The sequence below is a fragment of the Branchiostoma floridae genome, chromosome 6, assembly GCF_000003815.2.
Source record: "Branchiostoma floridae strain S238N-H82 chromosome 6, Bfl_VNyyK, whole genome shotgun sequence".
In the NCBI taxonomy this organism is placed as follows: Eukaryota; Metazoa; Chordata; class Leptocardii; order Amphioxiformes; family Branchiostomatidae; genus Branchiostoma; species Branchiostoma floridae.
In genome coordinates, this window is record NC_049984.1 from 13,665,736 (window position 1) to 13,691,276 (window position 25,541).

Here is a 25,541-nt window from a genome sequence, read left to right on the forward strand (position 1 = left end):
TCACACACTCACTCACACACACACGCAGACACACACACACACACACTCACACACACACACACACACACACACACACTCACACACACACACACACACACACTCACACACACACACACACACACACACACACACACTCACACACACACACACACACACACACACACACACTCACACTCACACACACACACACACACACACACACACACACACACACACACACACACACACACACACACACACACACATACAGCTACAAGCCAGCATCCATACACTGGTACAGTGCAGGTCAGAAGTGCTGAATGCTTGGTACAGAATTTCAGAGGAATCAGTCATTCAGAAGCTCAAAACAAAATTGCCATGAATAAATCAATCAATTTATGAATTAAGCACCAGGGGAGGTTACATGTATATTGGGCCTTTAAATTCATTGTTTTGACAGTATTTTCAACATAAGTCTATGATTTTTGAAAAGTAACAATCACAAGGAAATAACACAGCAAGATATATTGGGGATAAATGGATTTATTGGAATGTTATATATTGAAACCCTTCTCCATTCTTTGAAGACTAAAAAATCTACATACAGTAGTGCATAGAGTATAGTGTAGTAGTGCTAAGCAGCTCCTTTTGCTGTTCTTATATAGACGATCTAAAAGACTATGAATAATATATTGTACGGCTCACTAGCCAGAAATAATGTCATCAAGAAGCTTTTGGTTCACTCAAAATACAGTTTTTAAATAGTACATTTTTGATCTCTTAAGTGGTTTTTACAGCGTATTCAATTTCAATATGTTGAAATGAGAAGTTTTATCTAACCTTTGACATCATAACTTGGCTTCAGTGGTAATACATCATGCATTTCATTATTCAATCCTTAGTATGCCCTTAAGTCAAGGCCAGTTATAACTTGGTATTAAGATCAGATTTTGACATAACATATCAGTTTACATCACGACAAACCAAATTTCATCTTCTCTTCTAACAATACAGAAAACTTCAGAACAGCTCTTCATTGGAATTCTTCCATTTTCTAAATTCTAGGGGGAACAGTGATGACATTTCAATCATCATGTTGACTCCCACCATCTTGAAATATTCTCTGGGCTTCCCAACCTTTCTAAATGCAATAGTCTATAAGACTAAAGGTTTTTAGAGTCCCACACAAATATAGAAATGTGACTGCTAATCTAGCAAAATTCATTGAGGCACGACATCCCGTGACATTGATAGTTCTTATCCGCGCTCTTTGGAGCAGTTTGACAACAGTTCTGGAATGTTTAATCACACAGAAGTAAACTGGATTTTGTGTGACATTTTTAAGTGCACAATTTATTTGTATCTTGTATCTTGCTCTGTAAACTTCATTTTCTTAAAAATTTGTTTTCAGTCATCCTCCATATATTCTTGTTAATCGTTTCCTTAGTGCAAATTCATGTGATGTAATAACTTGTATGTGTAAAAGAATCTTAAGTACAAATTGTCTGCTCTCACTGACACTTTCAAATAATTTGGTGCCAACTTTCCTCACAACCTCATGTTCGGTAGTTAGTGGTCAATCCTGCACTCACACAGATACTCTGCAGATATATAAAGGTACAGAAAATAATGTTCCTTAACAAAGGAGTTAGTATCTTCAGTGTTGCTGATCTGTTCAGTTTTTGGGAGTGAAAACCAGTCTTTTAGTGAGCATCGACAGGAAGCAGGGCATCTGTTTCATGCCGAGTGACCTCTGGTCCGTGGTGCGCTCCACCTCTCGGCACGACACCATGCGGTTGACCAGTGCCAGGATCTGGTGGACCTCCATGTTGGTCCCGTGCTGCTTCAGCGCTGCACACAGGTCCTGGACATACCAGGAACCGTTCACGGTGTCGCGGTGGGAGTAAAACCCTGAGAGATGGACAGGTTCAAGTATGAGGTTAAAGAGCCGATGCTGGATGGTGTGGAGCCCCTATGACTGCTGAGGTCATGGGCCATGAGTGAGTGAGTGAGTGAGCCCAAGCAGAAAACAGCTTCAACATTCAATGTTTCATGTTCAATGAATAAGACTATAGCTCACTAATTCTATATGAAAAAGATGATACAGGAGAAGTCAAGGTTATAGTAAATGTTTATGAATGATGACAATAAATCATATATATAGCTTTTTAGGGTGGTTTTGTAAAGTTCAACTAATTACACCTTGCCAACAAATGAGTTATAAGGAAAATTCCTGATCAAGGTCACCTTCAGACACTGAGTAGGCCATGAGGAAGTCAGCTCCCGCCGGCAGGGTGGGTCTCACACCAGCGTCCACCACGTCCATGGGTTCCGCCTCCCCGCTTCCCTCCAGACCATCCGGCTCATCTAACGGCTCTACAGGAATCTCATGCTTGGCTCCCCGACATGCCTATTAGTAAACAAATCTTTACCTTCAGAAACCAAAAACACTTCAGAATCTATGTGATGCACGCTAATATCATTCCTACATATAGCTGCGGTGTTTTCTCACTTAAGTTTCATTTAAGCAATGAGGATCTAGGAGGAGAGGCATTGTTAAGTTAAAGTTTTTGTATGTTGAAGGACTGGGTAAATCATGCTTCCAAGTTAGCTTTTTTGAGCTCACTTTTTTGTTCTACCACTTGTACCAGTGTAGCAAAGAATTCTATGCGCTATACTTTTAATATAATGCTACCCACACAACACCAATCAGAATCACTTTGTTATCCATGTGCTGACCTGAATGAAGAAGAGTTTAGGTTTCCCCTTGAGTGATGTGCACCTGTCAGCTCGGAACATGTCCGTCAGCTCCTTGATCGGCACTGTGCCGTTGTACCCGTAGATCATGCCATCCTCCCCGTGACTCAGAAACACACACACAAAACAGTCCGACTGGCTGTGGTCGTACTTCAGGGCGGCTGAGAGTTGGTGGAAAAAATACATCTATATAAGCAGTGGGTTATACTGTCGCCTTGCAATTATATACAGGTAGATGAGATCATAAAAAAAGTCCTCTTACCAAAGAAAAGAAATTGCCTCTATCGATGCTTGTGTCAACAAGACTTATGTTACTTGGAGACTAAAATATCCCAGGAAGTTTGGACAAGCTTTCACTTGGATTTTTACCACACTACGTTTTTTTGTCATTCCAGCATAACACCCTGAAAGAAAACAAAAGACACTTCTTCAAAATACCTGAGTGGAGGATCTGTCTGATTTCAGTGATCTCCTTGTCCTTCAGAACCTCCACAGAGAAGCCCAGACCCTCGAACAGGGCCTTCAGATTCCCAGCGTCCACGTGGGAGCCACGGCGCCGGTTCATCTTGGTCGTCCAGTGGAACTCTTCATTATCAAACACCAGGCACAGCCCCCTCTGGGGATGGTTCATTTTATAACTGGGGAGATCCTGCACAAGTTCTGCCTGGGGCGGGGCTCTGTGCAGGCAGCAAAACATGGATTATGAAGGAATCCTGACTAACGAAGCAGATCACAATAAAGACCTGTTTATAAACCTGTTGTGTTACTGAATTGTTAAGTCTAGCATACAGGTTTGGCTTCTTCTTGCATGTTGGTAATGATATAAATGTACAATAGTACTCTGGTTTATAGTTGGTCACTATAGATTTTCAGCACTACTCAAATTTCTTAAGTGAGGGAGTGTCCTTTCTATATAACTACATTTCTATCATCAACATACATAACGGGCGTTATAGTACAACCTAACATGATGTGCATTTAATCTTTAACTTTTTAAGCATATTTGAGGTTCAAAATTACATGTGTACTGGCACTGTAGCAGTTCATATGTGCAGTCATTACTAGAGATGTGTCAGGTTCAAAGTGATGAGCCTACACTTACCTTCTCACTGCTATACTGTAGATTGGTGCATCCGGTTCATCTTGGCCCTCTTGGGACGAGTCAGTCACAACTGTGAAGACAAAACATCATGTTATCAAGAATTAAGCATCATTGATTTTACAACAGTAACAGTTATGTCAGTTGTACACTACAACATTCTTTCTTTGAAATGAAATGAGTGATCATAACTACATTGATTTGTCTAGCCTGCAAGATTGTACCCAGGTATTTTGTATCTGCATACCAGAGTATTTTGTATCTGCATACCTGTACAAACCTAGCCCACTTACCCTTTTCTGCATGTCCTGGCCCCCAACACACCTCCTTAGGTGGGATCCCCCCGGGCCCCACCACAGGTGCCTCCACCCTCCTCTGTTCCTCCAGCTGCACAGTCGGCCCCCTCAGCATCCCCTCCACAGCTGCAGCTAGAGCAGAGTTCCCGTCACCGGTGGGGACACAGTCGGGGCCGACCCTGGGGGCCTCCTGTCTCCTCTCTCTGTCCATCCTTATCACGGGCCCCCTCAGCATCCCTTCTACTGCACCTGCCAGGGCAGAGTCTCCATCCCCTGTACCAACATTCCACAGTGAAACATTTCTGGTAGCAGCTTTGTCAATTTTCTAATCACAACTGTCCTTTGTGTGAATCTGTCCCAACTCTTAGTCACAGCACAGATCCAAATTCCAAGTTTTCAAGTTAAACATTGTCATCATCACATGTCAATTTGTGGATCTTTTATCAATATGCCATAATTTGTAGGTGGAGTATTTGATTATAGAAAAAAATCAGAGGAATGGAATAGAAGCTGCTGGTAAGTATATTCAATAGACACGAGAGTGAGTTACAGACCATTGCTTGCAGGCATACTCTACCTATGATCTCCAAGCAGATCCTACGGTAGCAAAAGATAGTGTCAAAAGCTGGTAAAGGAGTCTAGCTGGCCTAGGAGTGTGCATGTGCTATTTCGATACAATCTTATGCTACCTTAGGATCTGCTTGGAGATTACTCTACAAAGTCTACATATGCCATACTTGTAAGCAGGGTTCATTTTGAACATAGCAGACTTGTGAATATTTACAAACCTTTATGTCTTTTATTAACAGGTTCTTCTTCAGACATTCCTGAGATAGTTCTGAGTCAGGAGCTCCACCTGAGGAAAGTGATGAAACTGAAAGTGAAAATTGGCAATCTTCATACAAGATGTGCATAAAGGAAAAAATACAACATGTAACGTTAACGAGACATGTTGCAAATAACGTTATATCAAAGTTGCTATCGGTATTTCAGAGTGCACAACCTCCTTGTTAAAAGTACTGAGGATTGCATTTACACTGACCTAACACTGATATGATGATGATGGCCTAACACTGGTCCCATACACACTGGACAAGCTCTTGCGTTATCCACGATTGCTGGGCTACGATTCGGTTCAGTAAACCCTCGCCGGGTTGTTCTCTGTTACTTGAAGATCAAGTAAAAACTAACATCGCTAAAATCAAGTGAAACCTACGTACTATGAGTATACCAAGCTGTTCTTCCACTGCCTGCAACGCGTTGCCCTCTCGAAACCGGAAGTAAATTGTCACAAACAAGAACGAACGGCAAACACCATTGGCTTCACGGTACAAAAGCGACCTCTTATGATTAATTTATTAACAGCAACAAAGCCTTTGCATTATCATTAGACTTAGCCTGACGGTTTGTACCAGTACTGCACGTAGGGAGTCATGCCTTCGCCAAGAAGCAAGCCTTGGCCAAGAAGGTTATGTATTTGGTAGAAGTTGTATGTGATTTTTGAGTGTTAGATAGCTCTTGAGGCAGAGAGTAGGTGGTGTAGCCTTTTTTTAAACCGTAGGAGCCGGTTTTCGTTTCAGACTTTCAAAGAGAATAACCCATTAAAGTAAGAGTTGATGGATCGTAATAATTTTTGATAACGTTACGTTTAACTGAGATTTGGCGGAGGAAACAGGTGGTTCGACTCTAGTCTTCTCTTTGCATACTAGTACAACTAAGACACTCCAACAGATACCAACGTCAAGTCGAAAATAAAGAAAATATCATTTCACGGTTAGTTTCCAGAGGTAGACTTTAAGGATCCTATAAGCAGATGTTGGGATAGAAAGTCGTCAGCCATGTCTAGCCAATCAATAAAAAATGGGACCAAGTTTCCTTCCATGTAAGTTACTTGTAGAACAAATGCCTCCAGTTTTTCCTCATACCAAGTGACTAAGACATGTAATGGTTCTCGCGAAGGTCAGTTATGACATGTAACGTTAGCAAAATCGGTGGAATTTACTGTAACGTTAACGGTTAATTTCATTTGGATTGGATTAACGTTAGATCTTAAGTCGCTTTTTATCCATTATCTACCGTTCACTCAGTTGGGTCCTCAAACTAACTTGATATCCAGCCGTATAGCTCCCGAGTCTCCTTTGACCTCTCCGTTTTTGTAGAGAGGACAGAAGAGACTCGGGAGCTATAATACGGCCGGATATCAGGCTACCCTCGAACAGCTACAGCTGCAATAACACCCATCGGAGATAGATGGCGCTTTTGATCCATGGTGTCCTCCTTTGATCTTTGCTGTTCGTCTGTCTTGAAAAGTACACGAACCCGTATATAAATTGAACTAATCTGGTAGGCGCTGGTCTCCTATATGGAAATATTCAAGCTAACCGGCGTTGCAGCTATTATTTTAAAATGTAAATGGTGTTCTGGTTCCAGCTTTTCTCTATTCAAATTTGACATATGTTCTTAAGGTTTTGGATGCAAGGTCTGCTAACCTCCTTACACTAGACTTGACCACACCAATGCTATCTGAAAAGTTGTAAAATTTGGCCAAAGAGGGACAATGAGGACACCATAGGTTGACTTTGCCCAAAATCTAAGGGAGCAATTTCCACTCGTGGACGTCAACTTTTTAGGAAATGTTTTTCTGTGACACTGATTTTAACTATTTGGCTCAACGAGCCACTCATTCTATAACGTTACATTGTCCTTCAACATTTTGTTAACTCAATAACTGGACGTTTCAGAAGTGTTTGAACCTATTTCCAAACAGCAACATACTGATTCGGCCATCCGAGGTACATCATACCCATAAATCTGACACGTCTGTGTAGATCTATAGGTACTTAAACTATCTCCCTCCCCTAAGTTGAGGCTTGATCTTCTGCCTCCAAGTTTGAGTCTACACACTTGCTTCCCTTCCCTTACAGACTTGAAAATAATTAGACATTCAATCACACAAGAAAGTAATTTGTCCTTCACAAAGAATGTTTATTAGATACCTTTGACACATACAAAGTTTGTTGCCAACAAAATACGTATCCCGTACAGTCAGCACTTAACACTACCTACAAGTGTGTAGTATCTACAGTAAACATGGTTCCTTACACGTGATGACATGATACTTAACATTGTCCTCACATTTTCAATATAATGAAAGATATTCTCTTTCTTTCCTCCCTGGAAATAGAACTTCCTATGTCGAAGACAGTTGCTCCAGCTGCCAACATAGTGGATTCTGTGCTTTGCTGAATATTGTTCCCTGACTGACATGACAGTAGTGTGAAAAACATACAAGATTGGGGGTAACGTTACATGATTGACAGTGGTGCAAACCACACATGGATCACTGCTAATACTGGCTTGTATGTACGTTCCTATTTGCACCAGTCACATATCTTGTAACAGTTTCCACTTTCAATATTTCAAGTGAGAAATTTCGACACCTTTGACTCACAAAGTCACTATACCTGTACAATTCCTTTGTTTGGCTGTTAGAACCCATAATTCATAATGCTGCATCAGCAAAATCAATATTTCTTTAAACAGACATCTTTCAGCGGACAAAAAAAGAGAAACTTATGCAAGAGAAAAATAGGTTCTGGGGCAATTCATGGTTGTAGTGGTTGTTGACTTGACATACAAACTTCCTGTCAAGTTTTTGAACAAAATAGAAAAATAGGCCATGAACGATACGGTCATTGGCTAAAGAATATGTGACATTGGCAGTGTGTACGGAATAGCAACGCTGTGAGACTGTCTCTTCCTTGGACCATGAGGAAAACAGATGAAAAAGTGACAATTTTGGCAACTTCTGTTTGGTCCATATTAATAGAAATATAAGAAAATGTCTTATAACATCTGAGATTCAGATTCTTCATACATGTATAGGAGTATGTGGCAATAAACATATAGAATATAAGACGAATCTTACCTTGACCATCACACTTATGTAAGTTTACCTCCCACATGAACTAGTGGTAAGTTTGCCAATCAGATGGGCACTGTTTCCTACATCTATATCTTACTGGCTGGAACTTTAATATTTACCATAAATATTTCTTCCATCTGCATATCACATATTGTCTGCAGCCTTCGTCCAACCCTGTAACATTGTGCCCTGGAATTGGTATTCCTATCTTTTTTTTTACATCACTGCATCAGTGAAAAAACATAAGCAGGTCAAATACAATGAGAATCATGAGAGAGGTTCAACACAACAAAAAGAAAAATACAATGTACAATAGTTGATAGCAGTGTTTTCTTCACCTACGAGGTACTTAAATAACTAAGTTAATGGGGGTAACAACAATCATCATACGTACAAGTTGTATATACACATTGGTACTGTATATATTAATCTCAAAACTATAGATTTTTAAATTTACAGGAAGTGTGGTAATAATTTTGATAAACATGGCATATATATCAGTCAGGCCTTGAATAAATAGGACTGACAACTTATGGGGAGGGGATGAACATCTTGATTAAGAGAATCCAACTTGCAAAAATGCCCCTAATTTCACTTCCCTGATTGTGTTTTGGCATCAGAGTGTATATAGATATACATATATACTTGCCACTGTCTTTCACAAAACTGCTTTTGTGAACAACACATATCAGGCTTCCTCTCAAAAGTTTCAAAACTACCAATAAATATGACCTTGCGGAGTTTCTAAAAATGTTACTATGCACGACTTTGTTTTATAAACTGGCCATGATACATACATGTCGACATGGATTGAAAGATATTGTAGTAAACAAATATCTGTCAACTTGTGAGGAATAACGTTTATGTACATGCAGTCTGGCAAAATACAACAAAAGTGGCAAAGAATAATAAATAGAAAAATAGATTTCATTATGTGAAGGCAGTGGTACTTTTTCTTATCCTCTATTTGAACTTATAATTCTACTTAGTTTGAGTGGCTACTAATTTGCCTATTATGCAGGCACCTGAAAATCAATGCCTTTGGTCACCCGAGGGTGCCTTCATTCAGGCACATCAAGAAATGCATTGGACACCATTACCCAAATGCATGGTACCACTATTCTGAGAAGTCTAAAAATTTATGTACAAACAAGTCTAGAATACCTTAGCCACCCTACACCCTTCACATGCCACCACTTTGTACATGGTCTATATATGGCTGCCACTCCAAGACCCTACTGCACCCTCTCTCCATTTCTCTGGTCAAATCAGTTACAATTCTCTACAGTATTCCTCCTTTGGAGAAAACTGGGTGCCAAATGTTTCTTCTTCTCCTTCTTTTAAATAGGTGACCTGATTTAAAGATAAGAATTGGAGAGAGTGCAGTTCTGTCTATGCATGAACCACAACTGACCAGATACACTGGTCTGCTGTTATTCCTCTGAACTTGTGCACAAATCACTGCCCTCCCCTCGAGGGGGACCATGCCGGGGGAGAACAGTGACAGGTGCAGCCCTGCAGGAGCGGAGAGTCGCTATGCCTCATGATAGTGGTGGTAGTGATGGTGGTGATGGTGCTCGTGGTGGTGGTGGTGTTCGTGGCGTTGAACGTGCCCCGACGCCGGGCGTTCTCCCGTCTGTTCCACAAACTCCACCTCCTGTACAGCCTTGAACTCCTCCTTGTGTCTGTGGTGCCGCCTGTGTCCGTGCAAGCCCGGCGGGCTCACCAACGCGGCCGCGTAGCCCGTCGGCCTGCCTTTTGTTCGTGAGGGATTCAAAGATGGCTGAACCGGGCAAATCTGTCCCTTTCTTCCCATGTCCTGATACATTCGTGCCCTTTGTTGGATCTCAATAATCCGTGCAACAGTACTTTCATTCAGTTTTGGAATCCCATGTGTTTCTTTTATTCTTTGCGTGTGGTGCATTTCTGTCGTTCGGGAATAGCTGTGTGGCACGTCCTTAGTTGATCGCGTCTTGTGCACGTGCAGTTCGTGCTTGGCCAATCCTTGCAGTTCTTGAGAGTCGTGTGACCTTGACCTGTGGTGGCCCTCATGGCCTCTCGACCTTGACCGAGAGTGGTTGTTTTCCTGGGAATTTGAGGATGTATACATCCCTGGAGCAAAGAAAAACACACTCAATTCAATCTGTTACCTGCATGTTCATGGGAATCTGTACAGTAATCAGAGCTTACAGGTAACAAAGCAAATAACCAAAACACAACATATTAGCAACAAATTCTACCTCCCATTGAAAAAATTAACCTATAACTTCCATCTGATTCCTTACAGGATAATAACCCATAATGAAAAGATAGCATCAAAGGAAATTGAGTTGGATCGAACATTTAAAATTCAATTCCTTCAAGTTTGCAAGACAATCAGAGGGTGAGAATAATTCCAGCCTGAGTTTGCGGGAAAAGTCCGTCGTAGCAACCCAACCTACCCGTGATGGGAGCGTTATTGAGGTTCTCCACGCCGGCCAGGTCCAGGTAGTGGCTGCGGCGGTCGGGGTTCTCGTGCACGTTGGAGCGGTTGTTGCTGCTGCTGCCGCGGTGGTGGTGGTGATGGCTGTGGCGATGTCTTCTCACCTCGTCTGCAGAGTGGTGGTGGTGGTTGTGACTGTCGCTGTGGTGTCTCCTACGGAACACAACCATGCACTGATGCATTAGCCAGGGGATATGGGAAGCAGTTAAAACTATTTCTACACAAAGAACCTTGGCCAAAGTTAATGAATTTTTCAATGAATGTGCTAATATATTTACCTAAGCATGGTTTAGAACTTCATGAAAAGCAATTTATGAGTTCCATACAAGAACGAAACCAAAACATCAAACTGCTAATCACTGTATCTTGAGTGCTCTATCTAGCAGGCAAACTGACAGAAGAACAAGTGAGTTAAATCTATAGACAGTCTATACCTGCAAGGTTTTAGACTTCACAACACCAATACTTAATAACAAACATGTGAATGTAGACTGACCTTAGCTGTGCTATTCTGTGCTGCTGCTGTTGCTGTTGTTTCTCTATGGATTTCTGCACAAACTCATGCAGGTTTAGCTTCCTCATCTGCTCGTTAGCACTGCAAGACTTTTTACGAGTCGGCGTCTCACACCCTTCCGACATTCCCTCGTTCCCGCTATCTCCGTCGTCATCCTTCGCTTCCTCCTGCTCCATCTCTGTCTCCACCCGTTTCTCAGGAGCCTTGCCGTTCTTGGGAGGCGACACCGTGAGGCGCAGTTTTAATGTCTTATTCTTGTTGCCCTTGCTGCTGCTCTTGCTGGGCAGGTGTACCGAGTTCCCCACCATCTCGTAGATGGAGTGTAGGAGGGTAGCAAAATCCTGGGACAGAAACAGAGACACCTGTCAGCTAAACATGGAATTGCAGCAATAAATCTTGAAGCATTAAACTTTTGAGAGAATCTGAAGGGCCAAACTCTCTACACCACACATTCGTTGCACCACAGTTCCAACTGATATTGCTACCAACACCTGCCTTCATAACAAATATTTCATACCATCCCTTCAGAGAAAGAGTGCTACGAAACCATTGGACTCACCTCTTGAGTAACCTTGCCTTTGCCATCGAAGTCATACAAGGTGAATGTCCACTCCTGCTTGTCACTTCCTTCCACCGACACCCCACATTCAAACTCCTGCACAAAGAATACAATAACTAGGTTAGGAAAAGGTATAAATAACAAATTATCTGACTATTGCACTTTCATTTCAACCACTGTGGACTTTTTAAAAGGGGCTACGCTGTTACATCTTGTTTTGGTAAGAGCTGCATGTAACGTCAACCCACCACATTACACCACGAAACTTTTGGAAACCATTTTAACTTTCAGCTTTCTGGAGTGGAATAGCCCCAGTGCAAATGACCAGAGCCATGATAAGAACAACATCTAATCCAGACGTACCTCCACATGCAGGCCAGGCTTTTCACCTTCTTCCACCGGAGATTTGCTGTCTCCATCGTTTGGCCCTACAACATAAAATGGCGTCCGTCTTCCAGGGTCTGGTGTCTCAGGCGGAAGTTGCACTGAAGAATGAGGGAATGAATAACAGTCGTTATTATTGGTGTATTGGCCTTGTGCCCATTTCTTTAGTTTATGTCCTCATCAAAATGTTAACATGCCACTATAAAACTACAACTCATGTCAGTCTTATTTCCAAGAGACCTTACAAGAGAACCAACATGAACACTACCAGTTAACTTGAGTTCAAAATTTCAACCAGGTTACCTTTAGACTTAGTTATGGGCAGGCTGGTAGTAAAAACTAAAAGAAGCCAACAGCTAATGATAAGTGATCTATTAGGCTAGTTTTCATTGTCCTTGATCTGGCTATGTTGAGAAGAGCATTCTGAGAAAGTTAAGTTGTCCTCGCTGGGATGGTTAAGAAAACCCACAACAGTCATTCTGTAGGCTGGACCTGCTCAAACACACTCCTTGACAATGGGAACACACACAAATGTATCTAGGTACTTCAATTGCGCTAACAGAAGCCACAGTAATACAACAACCTTCCCCAAAAACAGTTCCTCCATTATGACATCAGCAATGAGACTGTTAAACTGGTGCCCAAGACCTCCACAACTCGTTGAGCCAGATTGTCTAGACTAGCAGGCTACTCCTGTAATTTGGGCCAGACAATTAGCGTGTTTGTGTTTCCAATGGCAGACTCTCCTTCATGTTTATGAAGTTGCCTGGTTTGTTTCCTTCAGGGCAGGAGCCAGCAGTATTTGTTTGTTTACCGAGTGTGTGTGGCTCAGTCCAGGGATTTTTCCTGAATGACAGAGACTTCATACAGCGCTAAATAAAGCCTGGCTTTGTGGTTAGTTGTGGCTGCCTGGTCAGGTGGCTTTGTTTTGGGAAGCTACAAAATTTCTCAAATGACCTGTCAATGTTTATTCCGTGAGGTTTACCCAACTGTTTCCTTTACCGGAAGAAGGCAGGTTACAAAGGCTTTTGCTAGCCTGGTCATAATGCACCATGGCTTTTTGTCAGTGATGTCACAAGACAATGGGCTGGGTACCATCCTTATTTTATATCATTAAAAAAAGTTAGTTTCCACTTGGTTTGAGAAGTAGGAGATGTTTACTTGTGGGAATCAGAGCATGTCATCTTGCTGTTATGGTGATTTACTCCTTATAACAACCAGGATTAGATTCTACCCTTGTCCTGACTGCCCCCCCACCCTCCCTCTTCAGTAAGTATCACAATCCTCAATCATTTAAAACAAAAATTTGCCAGTCAGTCCTTCAGTCCGCAATGTATTGAATACGGCAGGATGAATCACAAAAGTTCAAAAGAAGACTGGAATGTTGGATAGTTCATCCTTGGCAAAACAGTAAACTGCTTGTGATCTCTCTCGCTGTGCAGGCAAATCTCGACCTGAAACCTGATCAACTCGCCAATCTAAACTACCTGTTGTGCCCTAAACACCCTTACCCTGTGCAGGACCCTCTTTATGGGGCTACCGCACGACTCTCTTTACGGGGCTGAGACAGTCAGGCTGCGTGTAAGCCGGGGCCAGTTTTCTGGGCAAAGTCCCAATTCTACGGACTTTGGCTACACACGCCTTCTGTCCGACACAAGGCTGAGGCAAAGTCTGCCACAAACATTCAACAAACTCATGGTCTACAGGCCTACAGGGCCAGATCATGTTTCCTTCCAAGATGCATGGGAGACCCCAGTCTTGCCATGGTCCTGACCACTTAGGGAGAAATCCAGCCCAGAGAAAACAGCTCTGATCACTTTGTTTCCAATCTAATTATGCAAGAACCCAGGTATTATTTTCAACTCACAGCAAAAGACATGAAAATTAGCCATCCACTGTTATGGGAGCTGATCCCTATTAGGCTAGTTTTCCTTGTCGTTATTTGTACACCTGGCCAGTTACCACGACAACCATAGTTAGTCCACCACCCCTGCAGCTTCTGTTCATTCATGACCACCCCTATACGGGAGGGGTGGCGGGGAAGAAAACGGCTACTTTTCAACAATATGAACCAATAGCATATGTTTACAAACACATAACAAAAAACGCCAGGGCAGGTAACAGAAATGTTTCAATTGAGGTCAAAATTCCAAGTGGAGTAAATCCAAACCATACATGTGTGGTGAGAAGAAGGGAGGGTAGTACTCTGTAGGGTGGTGGCATTTTTTAAATCTACTTTTGTTTAAATCAAGAGGTTATCCTACATTGTTCTGCTTTCTGCATTTTTTAAACTATAGGCAATAGACCAATGTTTTGGTGTTTGGTGGCCCGTTAAAGACACATTCAAACTCAAGGGAAACTTCCCCAAAGTAAGACTTAATTAGTCCCATTAGGGACCAAAGGGTTGAACCTTGTATTGAACAGCTTCACTTAGAACCTATGTAACAAAGCCACTCTTTCTTGAAGTAAATTATGATCAAACAAGCACAAGCCAGGCCAAGACCTATAGGGCATCCCTAACCCTGGCCCCCTGATTACTTTCTCCAGGGTGGAATTTCAAAAGTTTATGTCCTACATAACGGGCCGGAACAACATTGGCTGAAAATGCCTGGATCAAAAGGCCCCTTCTGTAACCTGATGTCAGTGTGGGCTCCGCTACATATTGCTGCTATAGTGCACAGCCCTACTCTGTTTGTGACCTGTTTACAGTTCAAAACCATCCTGCAAGAAATCCCTTTGAGCTGCTTGTGTCTCTCAAACAGAGCGGGAGCCACACGCAAGGCTCACATACATACACACCATGACGTCACCAAACCATCCCTTCACTTCTTTCACAGAAAACTACTGACGGAACCCGACTACAATACACTCAGAATATATCCCAAACATTTTCTATTACAATGTTGTGTTTGTTGCTAAACACAAGTTGATCACAACACCACGCCACGAGATGGGCACAGGAAATCTGGTGGACCATGGCCAGTCTGCACCCCTTCCCTCCCCACAACTATAACAGACTGGTTACCATCAGGATCAAAGCATACCTTCTAGCGGGAAGCAGTCATCTGCCATGCCCACTGGCACAGGCTTGCAGCCACCTGCTTTTTCCATCTCCTGGGCTGGCGGCTCCTGGGGGGAGAGACAGACAGGGTTAGACCAGGATTAACAGGCACAACATCCAACAGGAGAAATTTACAACTACAGCTAGCTGTACAGGCACCACACAAGTTTGCTGATGGTCACATAAATCATGCACTTGTAAACAAATACAGCAACCAAGACATTCAGATTGGATTTCATACAAGAGATAGATGTTGTAGGAAAGCTAAGTTTTACTCATTTTAACTCAATACAACTGCCAATTTTCTACAGTGCTTAATCAAATATCAACCTAATGATATAACAAATATGGCTGTAAGATTCCATACACAAAAAAACGAGAGTAAATGAAGTTAAAAACAGGACACTGTAAGTTAGAAGGACATTGGGACTTAGGGCTAGACAGAGCAAGTTTGAAAGCTTCAGGAGGGAACCCTGTGCCGAGACAGTGTTATCATATCTAGCACCATCAAGGTCTTGAGCTCCTGGTAGGAGTTCACATAAATCTTGTGCCAGTGAACAGGATGATGGGTTGACTTGCAGACTAGAACTGAATCCATGTGCTCATTCTAGATATATGAGATGGCTACTTGTTAAACAAGTAGAGCATGAGAAACTGTTGCACAAATTAGTCCTGCCATTGGAATCTACATATGAAAATGCACACAAGTCAATACCCTAGTGAGTCCGATATTTTTGCTGTGGAAAGCCAGTGTTTTGCAGAGCTCCTGGGACCTATCTGTAAGGTTCATTAACCCCTTAGGTCAAGTTCAGGGTAACGTTGGGTGGGGAAGACCCCGAGTCATAACTGGACCCAGATGAGAACAGGTACGTTTCACTTCCTGGCACGCTAACTTGTCAGGAAAAATTACCTCTGATGCAAGGAAGAGGGGAACCCATTTCTGTTTATGGAGAGCAGCAATTCCACGTTTTGGTCAAACTTGGGCACTTAAAAGACGTCTCAAGGAAGAAATTTTGAGTTGGCTTGTGTCCTCACAGTGTAGCGTGTATAAGGCACGATCTACACACAGTTTTTCCCGATATCGGCGAGCCTACAACCATTCGCCGACAGCTTTTTTTCATCGTCTAGATGGAACTGCTATATCGCCATTACGATATCGGGAAAATTTCTCCCGAAAGGTCCGGACCATTCGTACGAAAGCTTAGCAGGGGTCCCCGATAGCTTAGCAGGGGTCCCCGACAGCTTCCGCGCGTGTGTAGATGTGTCCCGACTTCGGGAAGGCTCATTAGCATACAACGCGGGCTCATTAGGCTATATAGCTGTTTATGACTGCAAGCGCCACGGGTGTCCCGCGGCCAGCGTTCCAGATCCCTCCCGACACATCCACCGATATCGGTAAAAACTGTGTATAGATTGGGCCTTAGGGAGTGGCTTTTAGGTAATGTCCATAAAACCTTCAAAAGCAAGCAGAGTTGGGTTACAAAGAGCTTCTTGCTAATTGCATTCCTTCCAGAGAAGAGCTGGGTTGAAAAAAGGCTTCATCACTCTACACAAGGATAATATGACTGTGTAGTTGTGTGGATGGTTGTAAGCGTGTGTCCTCTCACTTTTACAGGTTATTCAGGATGGGGACTGCAGTGGAGGGTACACTTAACTTCACAACTTTTACTATTACTATTACCAGAAATGGTTGAAATCCACTCCTGAGATGTGTCCTATTCTTTATCCTATTTCAGGGAGAGAGTTAGGGCTGCAACAATCCTGTTCAAGCTGTTTAATTGAGAATATCAACATACATATTGTAGGACATTATGGCTAATGTGGAAGTCAAAATGAACAGGCTAATTTCTGTAACATCTGTTTATGACCTTGAGAATGAAAAGGCAGCCTCACAAGACAGGAAATCAAGAAGGCTTTCCTCCAGAGTAAAGTGTTTGCAGCACCTGGACTGAAGATTGCCCCAGGCATCCTTCAGACAAATAACCGCTTTATTAGTCCTAACTTTCTGGTAAGTAAATCTGAAAGGATTAACACCAAAGCCCTTTCCAAGGACGTGCCATCTTTGATCTCCATGTTAATTTCAAGGCAGCCATGGAGGCTGGAAATAATTTCTGTTCCCCATGCTGACATATAACTACTCTGCCTACAGGCATTTGTCAGGTATTCATGGGAGGGTGGCGCTCCGACGGTGCTCTCGCAAAGACATAGGGACTGTGGATTATGACACTTTTGCATCTTTTTTTGGGGGGGGGGGGGGGCGGTCGGAGAAAACTACACCTGGAGAAGGTACTTCCTTACATAATTTACAAATTCAAATATTGATTGGGGATATTGCATAGGAGAAGAAATAGCTACTTCCAAGCAAAGATGGTGGGTTCTTTACTGACTTAAAAATAATATAATTGGAGACAGGCACAGCATATCAAGGATACATTCAAAACATACAGCACAGTATGATGTCTGCTGACTCATAGTATGATACTGTACTTGGAGGGAAAAACAAGTCTTCTTCAAACGAAGGAGGAGTATCAGAATCTCTAACAGGTGACTCATTTCCATGTTGGCCAGGTCCAAGAAGACAGCGAATTCCACTGTGAGGTGAGGTGAGACATGCGACTTCAAAAGCAAGGAAATGAAAACCAGACCCACTTTGGTGATTCATTTCTGCTCCTTTAAACATTAAAAACTATGTACTTTTTTCAAAAAGTCATTTTTCCAATTTCTAAACAAAGCCATCCCCATCCCCCTGGAAATCAACTGGAATGTCCCTTTAGGGCAGGTACTAGGGGAGGGTACTGCGAATTCCCAAGTTGGCGGAGACACATGTCAGGAGTAGGGGAAAGGACTGACACCTAAAACCCAATGTTCACGGCAAGTCAACCATGGCCTTGTGGCAGCTTCCCATACCAATCTCAGCAAAATAACCGCAGAATCCAAACAGCTGAAACATAACTCCTACCAACCTGCCAACCTACAAATTTCTAGTTGAAATAATTCTGCATGGAGCCAAAAGGATAGCTCACAGAGGTCGTTTGCCTAAACCTCATAAAGGACCAACTGCTAAATAAAAACTTTTCATTAAACTTGAAGTTCAATGTTGCAACAGTGGGCATTTTTCAAGAGTTCCACGTGTCACATCCCTTATTTATAGACAATTAGTTCAGTTCATCCTCCAGGTGACACCAGGACAATGCTTTACTACAACGACTGGTTTCAGTGCAAACTATTTTTAAAACAGTAGAACTAAGTGATCACAGCTTGTCTGTTCAGGAAGGACAAAAATTGTCCTGTGTTTGTTTTTGTGTCTGTTACTGTCTACAAACTATATGAATTTTTCCATGCACAATGCCAATATCAATGAACTATTCATTCATTCAATCAATGCTGGAGAAGTGATTGGTTGCCTGAATCAACTACAAAATGCATGCAGATCAAGCAGCGTCCTAAGAAGGCACGGGAGAAGCGAACAACTTTAGCAGCATAATGACAGCGAGGATAGACGGAGAACTTCTGTGACATTCCCTGGGATATTCTCTAAACCTCCGCTGTGGAAACCAAGTGGCGAACGGGGTCATGTGCCTCTCAGCTCTGTTCCACTGAATACCACTGTATGGCTAATGGAGAAGGAGAGGTTTATTCCTGGGTGGAAATCAATTACCACAACCGCCCATGCCTTGCACAAAGGTAGCATTGTCCAGCTTACCCCTGCTTCGCGGTAACCTAGCTAGCCATCTTTTCAATTTCCCTGAAAGGTGGCTGGTAAAGTTTGGGTCCCAGCACAAAGCACTTTGCATTCCAGTGCAGATGCAGGAGGCTGGACCTGTCCTGGTGTATTAGGTCTGAAGACAGGCAAGGCTGCAACAGATGGGGGACATTAGGCCAGAAGAAGGTGGGGAGGAAGGAAAGTAAGGAGGATCATCTTACACTAGAAGAAAAGGGCGACTCTTGTCAACTTTCCTGCACAGGTCATCGCAGGTCCACTTGCAACCAGTTACGGCTAACTCTTTTGTGGACAGGGAAGGGGAGTTGGTCTATGAATTCTTATTTGTGTAATTCTTCTAAATGAAAGCATACCAGGAGATTTGGGTGTTTTTCCTGTTCCTCCTCTGCTAGACATGTTCGATTGAAAACAGCTTGAGGGGAACCATCAAGAAAATTAAAATCAAACTCCTGTCACAGGACAGAGTCAGTCTCTTCAGATTTTTTCATTTATAGTAATCGTCTCTAATAGGACACAAAGTTGTTAGGTGAAATTAGGATTATTGGCCAAACAGAAACAATGGATAAATGCAACATTCCAAATGGCTATCTTGGCATCTCCAGTCTATCCCACCAGCAACGAATTTTCACACTGAAACCTTATATTAAATGCATTGGATAAAACATTACACTTATTGGCATTGTGTTTCAGTATATAATTCTTTTTCCAGCTCTTTCCTTGAGTATTTACCAAACCATAGTGAGGTTATACCAACAATTATGTAACCCCTTTCCTTGTGAAATCATTGTCATGTCCACATCAACATCAACAGATTTCAGAGCTTTGGCCCAGCAGAGGTTTCCTACAAACAGAACGCTGTACCTTTTTACTGTACCCTTCCATTGTTTGCCTCAACCGCACATCCCTCCCTGTCGCCCCAAGGCAAAGCCAAGCACTTATGATGAGGGCAAAGGTCGCGAGGAAGAATAGAATGGTTACTGTAACAAACACCCTTATCGCACAAAGTACAAATTGTGGGCTAACCTGTTGATCGCACAAAGAGTGTGGTCTGTTTGGAAAACTCCACCGGAAGTCCCCCATTTTACTGCCGTTTCTAGGTTATCAACTCAAGCAAAGTCTTCAAACTGTGCCGGTGGTAAAGGGACAAGGCCATGGAGGTATTTGCCTGACAATAGAGGCAGGCAAGAATTGTGCGGCGAGCTTGCCAAACAAATGTATCACATGTGCATACTCACAGCCAGTAAAATCTGAAGTGCCCAAAGCAGGAGTCAGCTAGGGGTCACTGGGAGTTGAAGGCACTAAACTGCCCAGATGTCAGCAAACAACATTTGGGACATGAAAAGGGGGAGAAAGCCTAGGGTGTCATTCAGATTTTAATGCTTTTCAACTTGAACCCTCACATGGCTGATACATCTCAACATAAATACATTTCTTTGAAGAAAGGTCAGTATTAATTTCAGAAAGTAGAAAGAAGTAGATGGTTATAACTTTTAATGATAAATTCAATCTATAAGCTATAGATGAGCTGTCTATCAACCATTTCTTGGTGACATAAGAAAACTTGGATCTCGCTAATGTCAGTTCCTGCACTCAGATATCTTTTTCCTTGTTATGATTTTCACAAAGTGGGTTTGACTCGAACTCAACAGACATATGATTTATTGCCTTGCAGTGTTGATTAAATTGGCAATACCCAACAATGGATCATCACCCAGAGCATGAAATGATATGAAACCAGTGCAAAAAGAACTCATTACAGCAGTTGGTTGAAGCGGCTACTCGCATGCATGATAGCCGTCTAAGCCAATATTTTCCGCCCTCGGCTCAAAGGATATTTGCATTACAAAGGGATGGAAGCCGCCTTTGAAGATAAATGGCCCCGAGGGCAGGTCATAAGACAATGAAGAGAACAGGCAATCCGCTATTATCTTTTCGGAAGGCAAGTCATACATAACAAATATTTCACCAAGGTTTTTTTAGGGTGCCTGAGCTGCTTCTCTTGTCCGATACCATGGGAATAACTGTAGAATGCCTGCTACACTGCTTACAGAAACACACTTTGGACTTTTTCAATCCATTCTTACAACCAGACTTGGTCTAAGCTATGTGACATATGGCAAGATGTAACTTGTAAGTAAAGTGGCAAGATTGTTATCAAACCAGATAGAAAGCAATTTGTTCTTCTTTTTGCAGGACCACTTCTATCCCCAACATTGCCTGATACATGTATGCTGTGTCATGTGGCCATGGTCCCAGCAGTGCCAAAAGGGAGTCCAACACTATCAGTGATACATCTTGAGCATTCACCACATGTAGGAAGGGGTCACTGCCATTGTACACCAGGGGAAGCCAAGGCCTCTATACTGGCTTTCTGTTTTGTCACAGCATGGCACAAAAACATGTACAAGCAGCCTGCCAGCCCTTCTCAGATACGTCCCATAAGGTCCACTCCACACCTGTTTTATACTGAAAGCTACACAACACCTGTGCTATAAATACGCTGTAGCCTTGGCTCAGTCCGCAGGGAAATAAGCGGCATTTGAAACACGGCTGGAAATTAGTTTTGAGACGTTTAGGTTACAGGTAGGTTCAAATGGGCGAAATTTACCTGTCCTCCAGCGGTATGGGGGTGTGGCACCTGAAGTGACAGTGCGGTGACAGAGACATACCAGATAGCCATACCAGGGAGCACTTCCTTACTGGAATTTGGAAAGGAATGGGTTTTGTCATTTTGAAGGGCAAGCACATGAGGGACTAAGCTTTTTATTGGCTGTGACATCTTCTTCCACAATTCCCTTCCAATAATCCCTTTACTGAATGTTCTGTGACAAGAATGTCAAGAAATTGCTTTTTGATACAAAAATAACCGTAACTAATACAAATGGAGGTTCAAATCTGCATATCTTGTTACCTAATAATGTTGTAGAGGAACAAATCATTGCAATCTACTTGTTTTGTACCTGACATTTTATATTCATCCCTGATTGATGTATTACAAACAGGCATCAATCACTGATAGCATGTTTCCCAAGATGCTAAGCAAAGCCACACAGAACACACAGCCAGTTGCAAGTAGCCCTCCCCCCTCTCTAGAATCCAGACCAGACCTGTGACATTGGTCAACATACTTACAACCTCAACATGTCCTACTGGGGGGTTGTGGTTGTACTTTCTAAGCAAACAAACACTGAAATTTCTGAGAAAACTCATGGACTGACCAGGGAGGTAGTGTGAGAGGTAGTCTATATAAAGGCCTGATCAACCTGGGTGTGAAATTTTGATCATGTCTGGCTGGACTGGCCACTTTGAAAATACGTGATAATGAGCCATGTTTCCAGCCTGGGCTTTGGTGGCGCGATTAGGGATGCCCAGTGGAAGTTGTGGCCTTCAAAGCATTTTCAACATGCTTGTATACCACAGAGATGTGCACCCCTGGTATATCTGTACTCCAATCACACACAACAGCTTCTTTTTTATAACAAGGACAAAAAGACGGCTAAATGACACAACATCAAACAATGTTTATCACGGGTGAAATCTTTGATGTCGTCGCTAAGAGACCACCAGACTTCCAAAATGCCTCATCCTTTGGTACAAAGGTATTTTCTGAGTCTGAGATATACTATGTTGACCCCTTGTAACTGGGACCAGTTCCCCTTATCTTCAAAAGACATGAATTCTCAAGTATTCCTGGGACAGAACCAAGAGGCTTTCAATGCACTTCAACAGGACAGTTACTGCTAGCATAGATGGATCAATGAAGAACTTTCCTTTTTACTTGTTCACATTAGCATAAACCTCCTCATCTGCATGCCAATTTGGTGTTAGTAACTGTAATGGAACTGCAGGAGAGAGTGTGGCTAAGTGCGTAATGGCTTGTGCAGTAATGTCTTTTAATTGCACTTCAGCATGCAGGGGAGAGGTGCGTGAGTGATGTAGCACTCCACTGGTACGGACATCGCCTGCACTACCTACAACAAGATTTTGGTGGTTCATCAATTGAATCAAAATGACACAGCCGTGATGTGCACATCAGATCTATAACTTGAGTTGAGGAGACAATATTGCCTGTATTTCATCAGTCTAGCTAGATCCAACATTGTAGCTTACATTAATTCATAACAAAAGACAACGGAAGACATTTTGCCTTAGAATGGAATCTTTTTCTATTTCCTCTTTGTCTGTTCTAATCCTTATTCCACAACAAGAGCACAATGATGACATGTAAGAAGTATGGGACCCTGCAGTCAAAGGCGATATTCTGGAACTTCCTCGGTGGAAATCCCTTGGCTCAAAGTCCGCACTTCCTCTAAACAGGAAGCAAGGCGACTCCGGGCGGCTACGGCATTCCCAGCATTCCGAGCAAGGCTGGAAATGCCCCGTGCCCGGGGATGGAGTCCGACCTGATCAATATTGACTGTGGCTAAGCAAGCAATAAGAAAGAGCTTTGGGCGACTAACTAAATTGCTGAAAAACGTACACAAGGTACGATTAGGGCACGTCCTCTTCTGGTGCCTGCCCGTGCATACACAACTCATCAACTTTTGCGGACGCAGAATGGCGACCAAAAATTCTTGGGGAAAAACTATTAACAGAATTCCTCTACAGCCAGGCTATGGAAAAATTCAAAACGAGGGTTGGAGATTGAAGCTTGCAGCGTTCCCTTTGACGGGGACACAGTGCTTATCCACTTAGCCCACTGAGCAAACGGCTTACTGTTGACTCTGTCACGAGTGACCTCACATTTTTGGGGCTTACAATACGCAAGACATCAAAATGTACAGCAGGGTGTAACAGATATTGTGTAATGAGAATCACCGCTCATGAATATGTCAATGATTTCCTCCAGCATTACACCTATCAGGCTTGTGACACAACAGTTCCTTTCAACGACCTACAAAACAATATGAAAGATACTAATACTGGAATTGATGAAGGGGTCTAGACAAGGTCTCTAAAGTAGCTACGTTTTAAACAAGTATGACCCAGATTGTATAGATTCCTACTTATCTCATTTTTTTAATCCCAGGTCCAGTATATGCTTGAACTGAAATTTCCAACCAAATATTGGACCATGTTTTCTGGTGAGGTGCACATCATCATGAAAGTCACTGGTTGGTTATTTGTTGAAATGATGACCATTTAGTACAGATATAGAAAATTAATTTTAACAGACCTAAGCTCCTTCAAAATCACCCCATGAAAATACAAATCAAATGAAGCTACCCTATCGTATTCTGAACAGTATATAATTATATACAGTATCTAGGTTGCCCATAACCAAAATAACTGCAAAATACTAGTGATCAACCTATCCACATTGCAAAAACAGCTACGTGCAAAAAAAGTATCACTTCCAAGCTATCTCCGTGTTTCGCATATCATCCATCTGAAATGCGTGAACTAAAAGAGAGCCATCCAACCTTTACTGCACATCTTCGGCGATAGTAAAACTGACAAACAAGATCAAAGAGACAAGCGGGCTTGAGCTTCTTGCTTTCATATCCTTTCACAAAGTGGGCATTGCCGAACATAAACCAGTCTCAGAGGCACCACATTATTTTAGCTCTGAAGTTCACATCAAAGCCAACAGCTTTTATCTCTGCTAAGCCCCTTTACAGAACTAATACAACCTGATGATGAAAGCCCAAAGCCTTACCCTCCCAACACTTTGATTTGGCATAGATAACGTATCTACGCTTTGCCTATCTCACATGGGTTTGTACCAGATCTTCCTTTGATCTGCAACATCATAGACCCTCATTTATCAAGATTCACCGGGATAAACTTTCTGCATTTCCTAAAGGCACTGTGATGGGACCATTGCCCTTTACAGACTAATCCCAAATTATACAGCCCCTTTGGGCTAAGTGAACAGGCAATATGAGATAACAGGACGTTATTTCCAGCAATACAGCCAACGGACGCGACATACTGTCGCTGTTTACTGAGCAATCTTTTCAGCTAACATTTCACCCTTATGATAACCCTTCATTCTCCTTTTAACTACCCCATTAGAAGAAAACCATGTTCCGTTTTATGACATTTCCCTCCTCAAGAGGACTATCTGCTAAAACTTTTTCCGCCATCTTAAGAGTGATGGGCAAAGTCAACCGGAAGATGACTAGGTCCACCAGGAGTCAAGGTCAAGTGAAGAAAAGCTTCTCTAGTAACAGAGGATGAGCTCACATCTTGTTAGAAAAGATGGTCCCAAGGAAGGGTCGGTCCCCACTGATTCTCATTGACTTTGATCATGATGGCTCTACCCTCGCTGCACGCAGACTGCCTTGTATTCTATCACATTTATTCTCTTTTATGTTAACAATTCCAAAGAGCAAGTCTACAGGGACTGGGGCATCTCCTGCATGATTAATGAGCAACTATGATCCAGCTTGCTCATTTGCAACTGCCCTTAGTGCCAAGTTGCATGCTAAGAAATCTTTCAGGTAATTACAATCCTCTTACCAGTCATGCAACTCCCCATAGGAACAAACTGGAAAAGCTCGAAGTTATCTTCCGAGGTTTTAACTGTGATGTTTGGTCTGTGGAAAAAGCGAGCAGCTTCCAAAGTTAGTCACGAATGACTAATAGGGTGTATTTCCTTCAAAGGGAACAAGCAAAGAAGGAAATAACCTCAAAGCTTCTTGGATGTTACTTCAAAGGATGCCTTTGTAGGAAGCACTATTGGGAGGAGATTACCAAGAAGAGAGGGTTACACAAAGTGGGGCTTTGTCTGAGCAATAGTCTAATCTAGGATCTTTCTG

General features: G+C 42.5%; 2 protein-coding genes across 4 annotated transcripts in view; both read right to left on the reverse strand.

The window, feature by feature from the left end:
• Window positions 1–504: 504 nt before the first annotated feature.
• Window positions 505–5,415, reverse strand: LOC118417983 (caspase-6-like). 2 transcript variants are annotated; one of them, XM_035823769.1, is made up of 8 exons: window positions 5,352–5,415; window positions 4,920–4,987; window positions 4,129–4,404; window positions 3,839–3,908; window positions 3,175–3,413; window positions 2,719–2,897; window positions 2,227–2,389; window positions 505–1,890 (listed from the first exon to the last, which is right to left on the reverse strand). In XM_035823769.1, the coding sequence occupies exons 2-8, from the start codon at window positions 4,954–4,956 to the stop codon at window positions 1,655–1,657; spliced, it is 1,200 nt and encodes a 399-aa protein (XP_035679662.1). In that variant the 5' UTR covers window positions 4,957–4,987; window positions 5,352–5,415; the 3' UTR covers window positions 505–1,654. The 2 variants fall into 2 exon arrangements, with proteins under 2 accessions (XP_035679662.1, XP_035679664.1); XM_035823771.1 differs by having other exon boundaries at window positions 4,920–5,005; window positions 5,352–5,379.
• Window positions 5,416–7,092: 1,677 nt separating this feature from the next.
• The window catches only part of LOC118417195 (protein naked cuticle homolog 2-like), a 28,482-nt gene continuing 10,033 nt past the window's right edge, over window positions 7,093–25,541 (reverse strand). For both annotated transcript variants that reach the window (XM_035822648.1, XM_035822649.1), the window contains exons 4-9: window positions 15,040–15,124; window positions 11,975–12,096; window positions 11,612–11,707; window positions 11,035–11,393; window positions 10,498–10,691; window positions 7,093–10,168 (exon numbers count right to left, since the gene is read on the reverse strand). In XM_035822648.1, coding sequence (XP_035678541.1) covers window positions 9,591–10,168; window positions 10,498–10,691; window positions 11,035–11,393; window positions 11,612–11,707; window positions 11,975–12,096; window positions 15,040–15,124 — 1,434 coding nt within the window. In that variant the 3' untranslated portion in view covers window positions 7,093–9,590. The remainder of the gene's footprint in view (window positions 10,169–10,497; window positions 10,692–11,034; window positions 11,394–11,611; window positions 11,708–11,974; window positions 12,097–15,039; window positions 15,125–25,541) is intronic.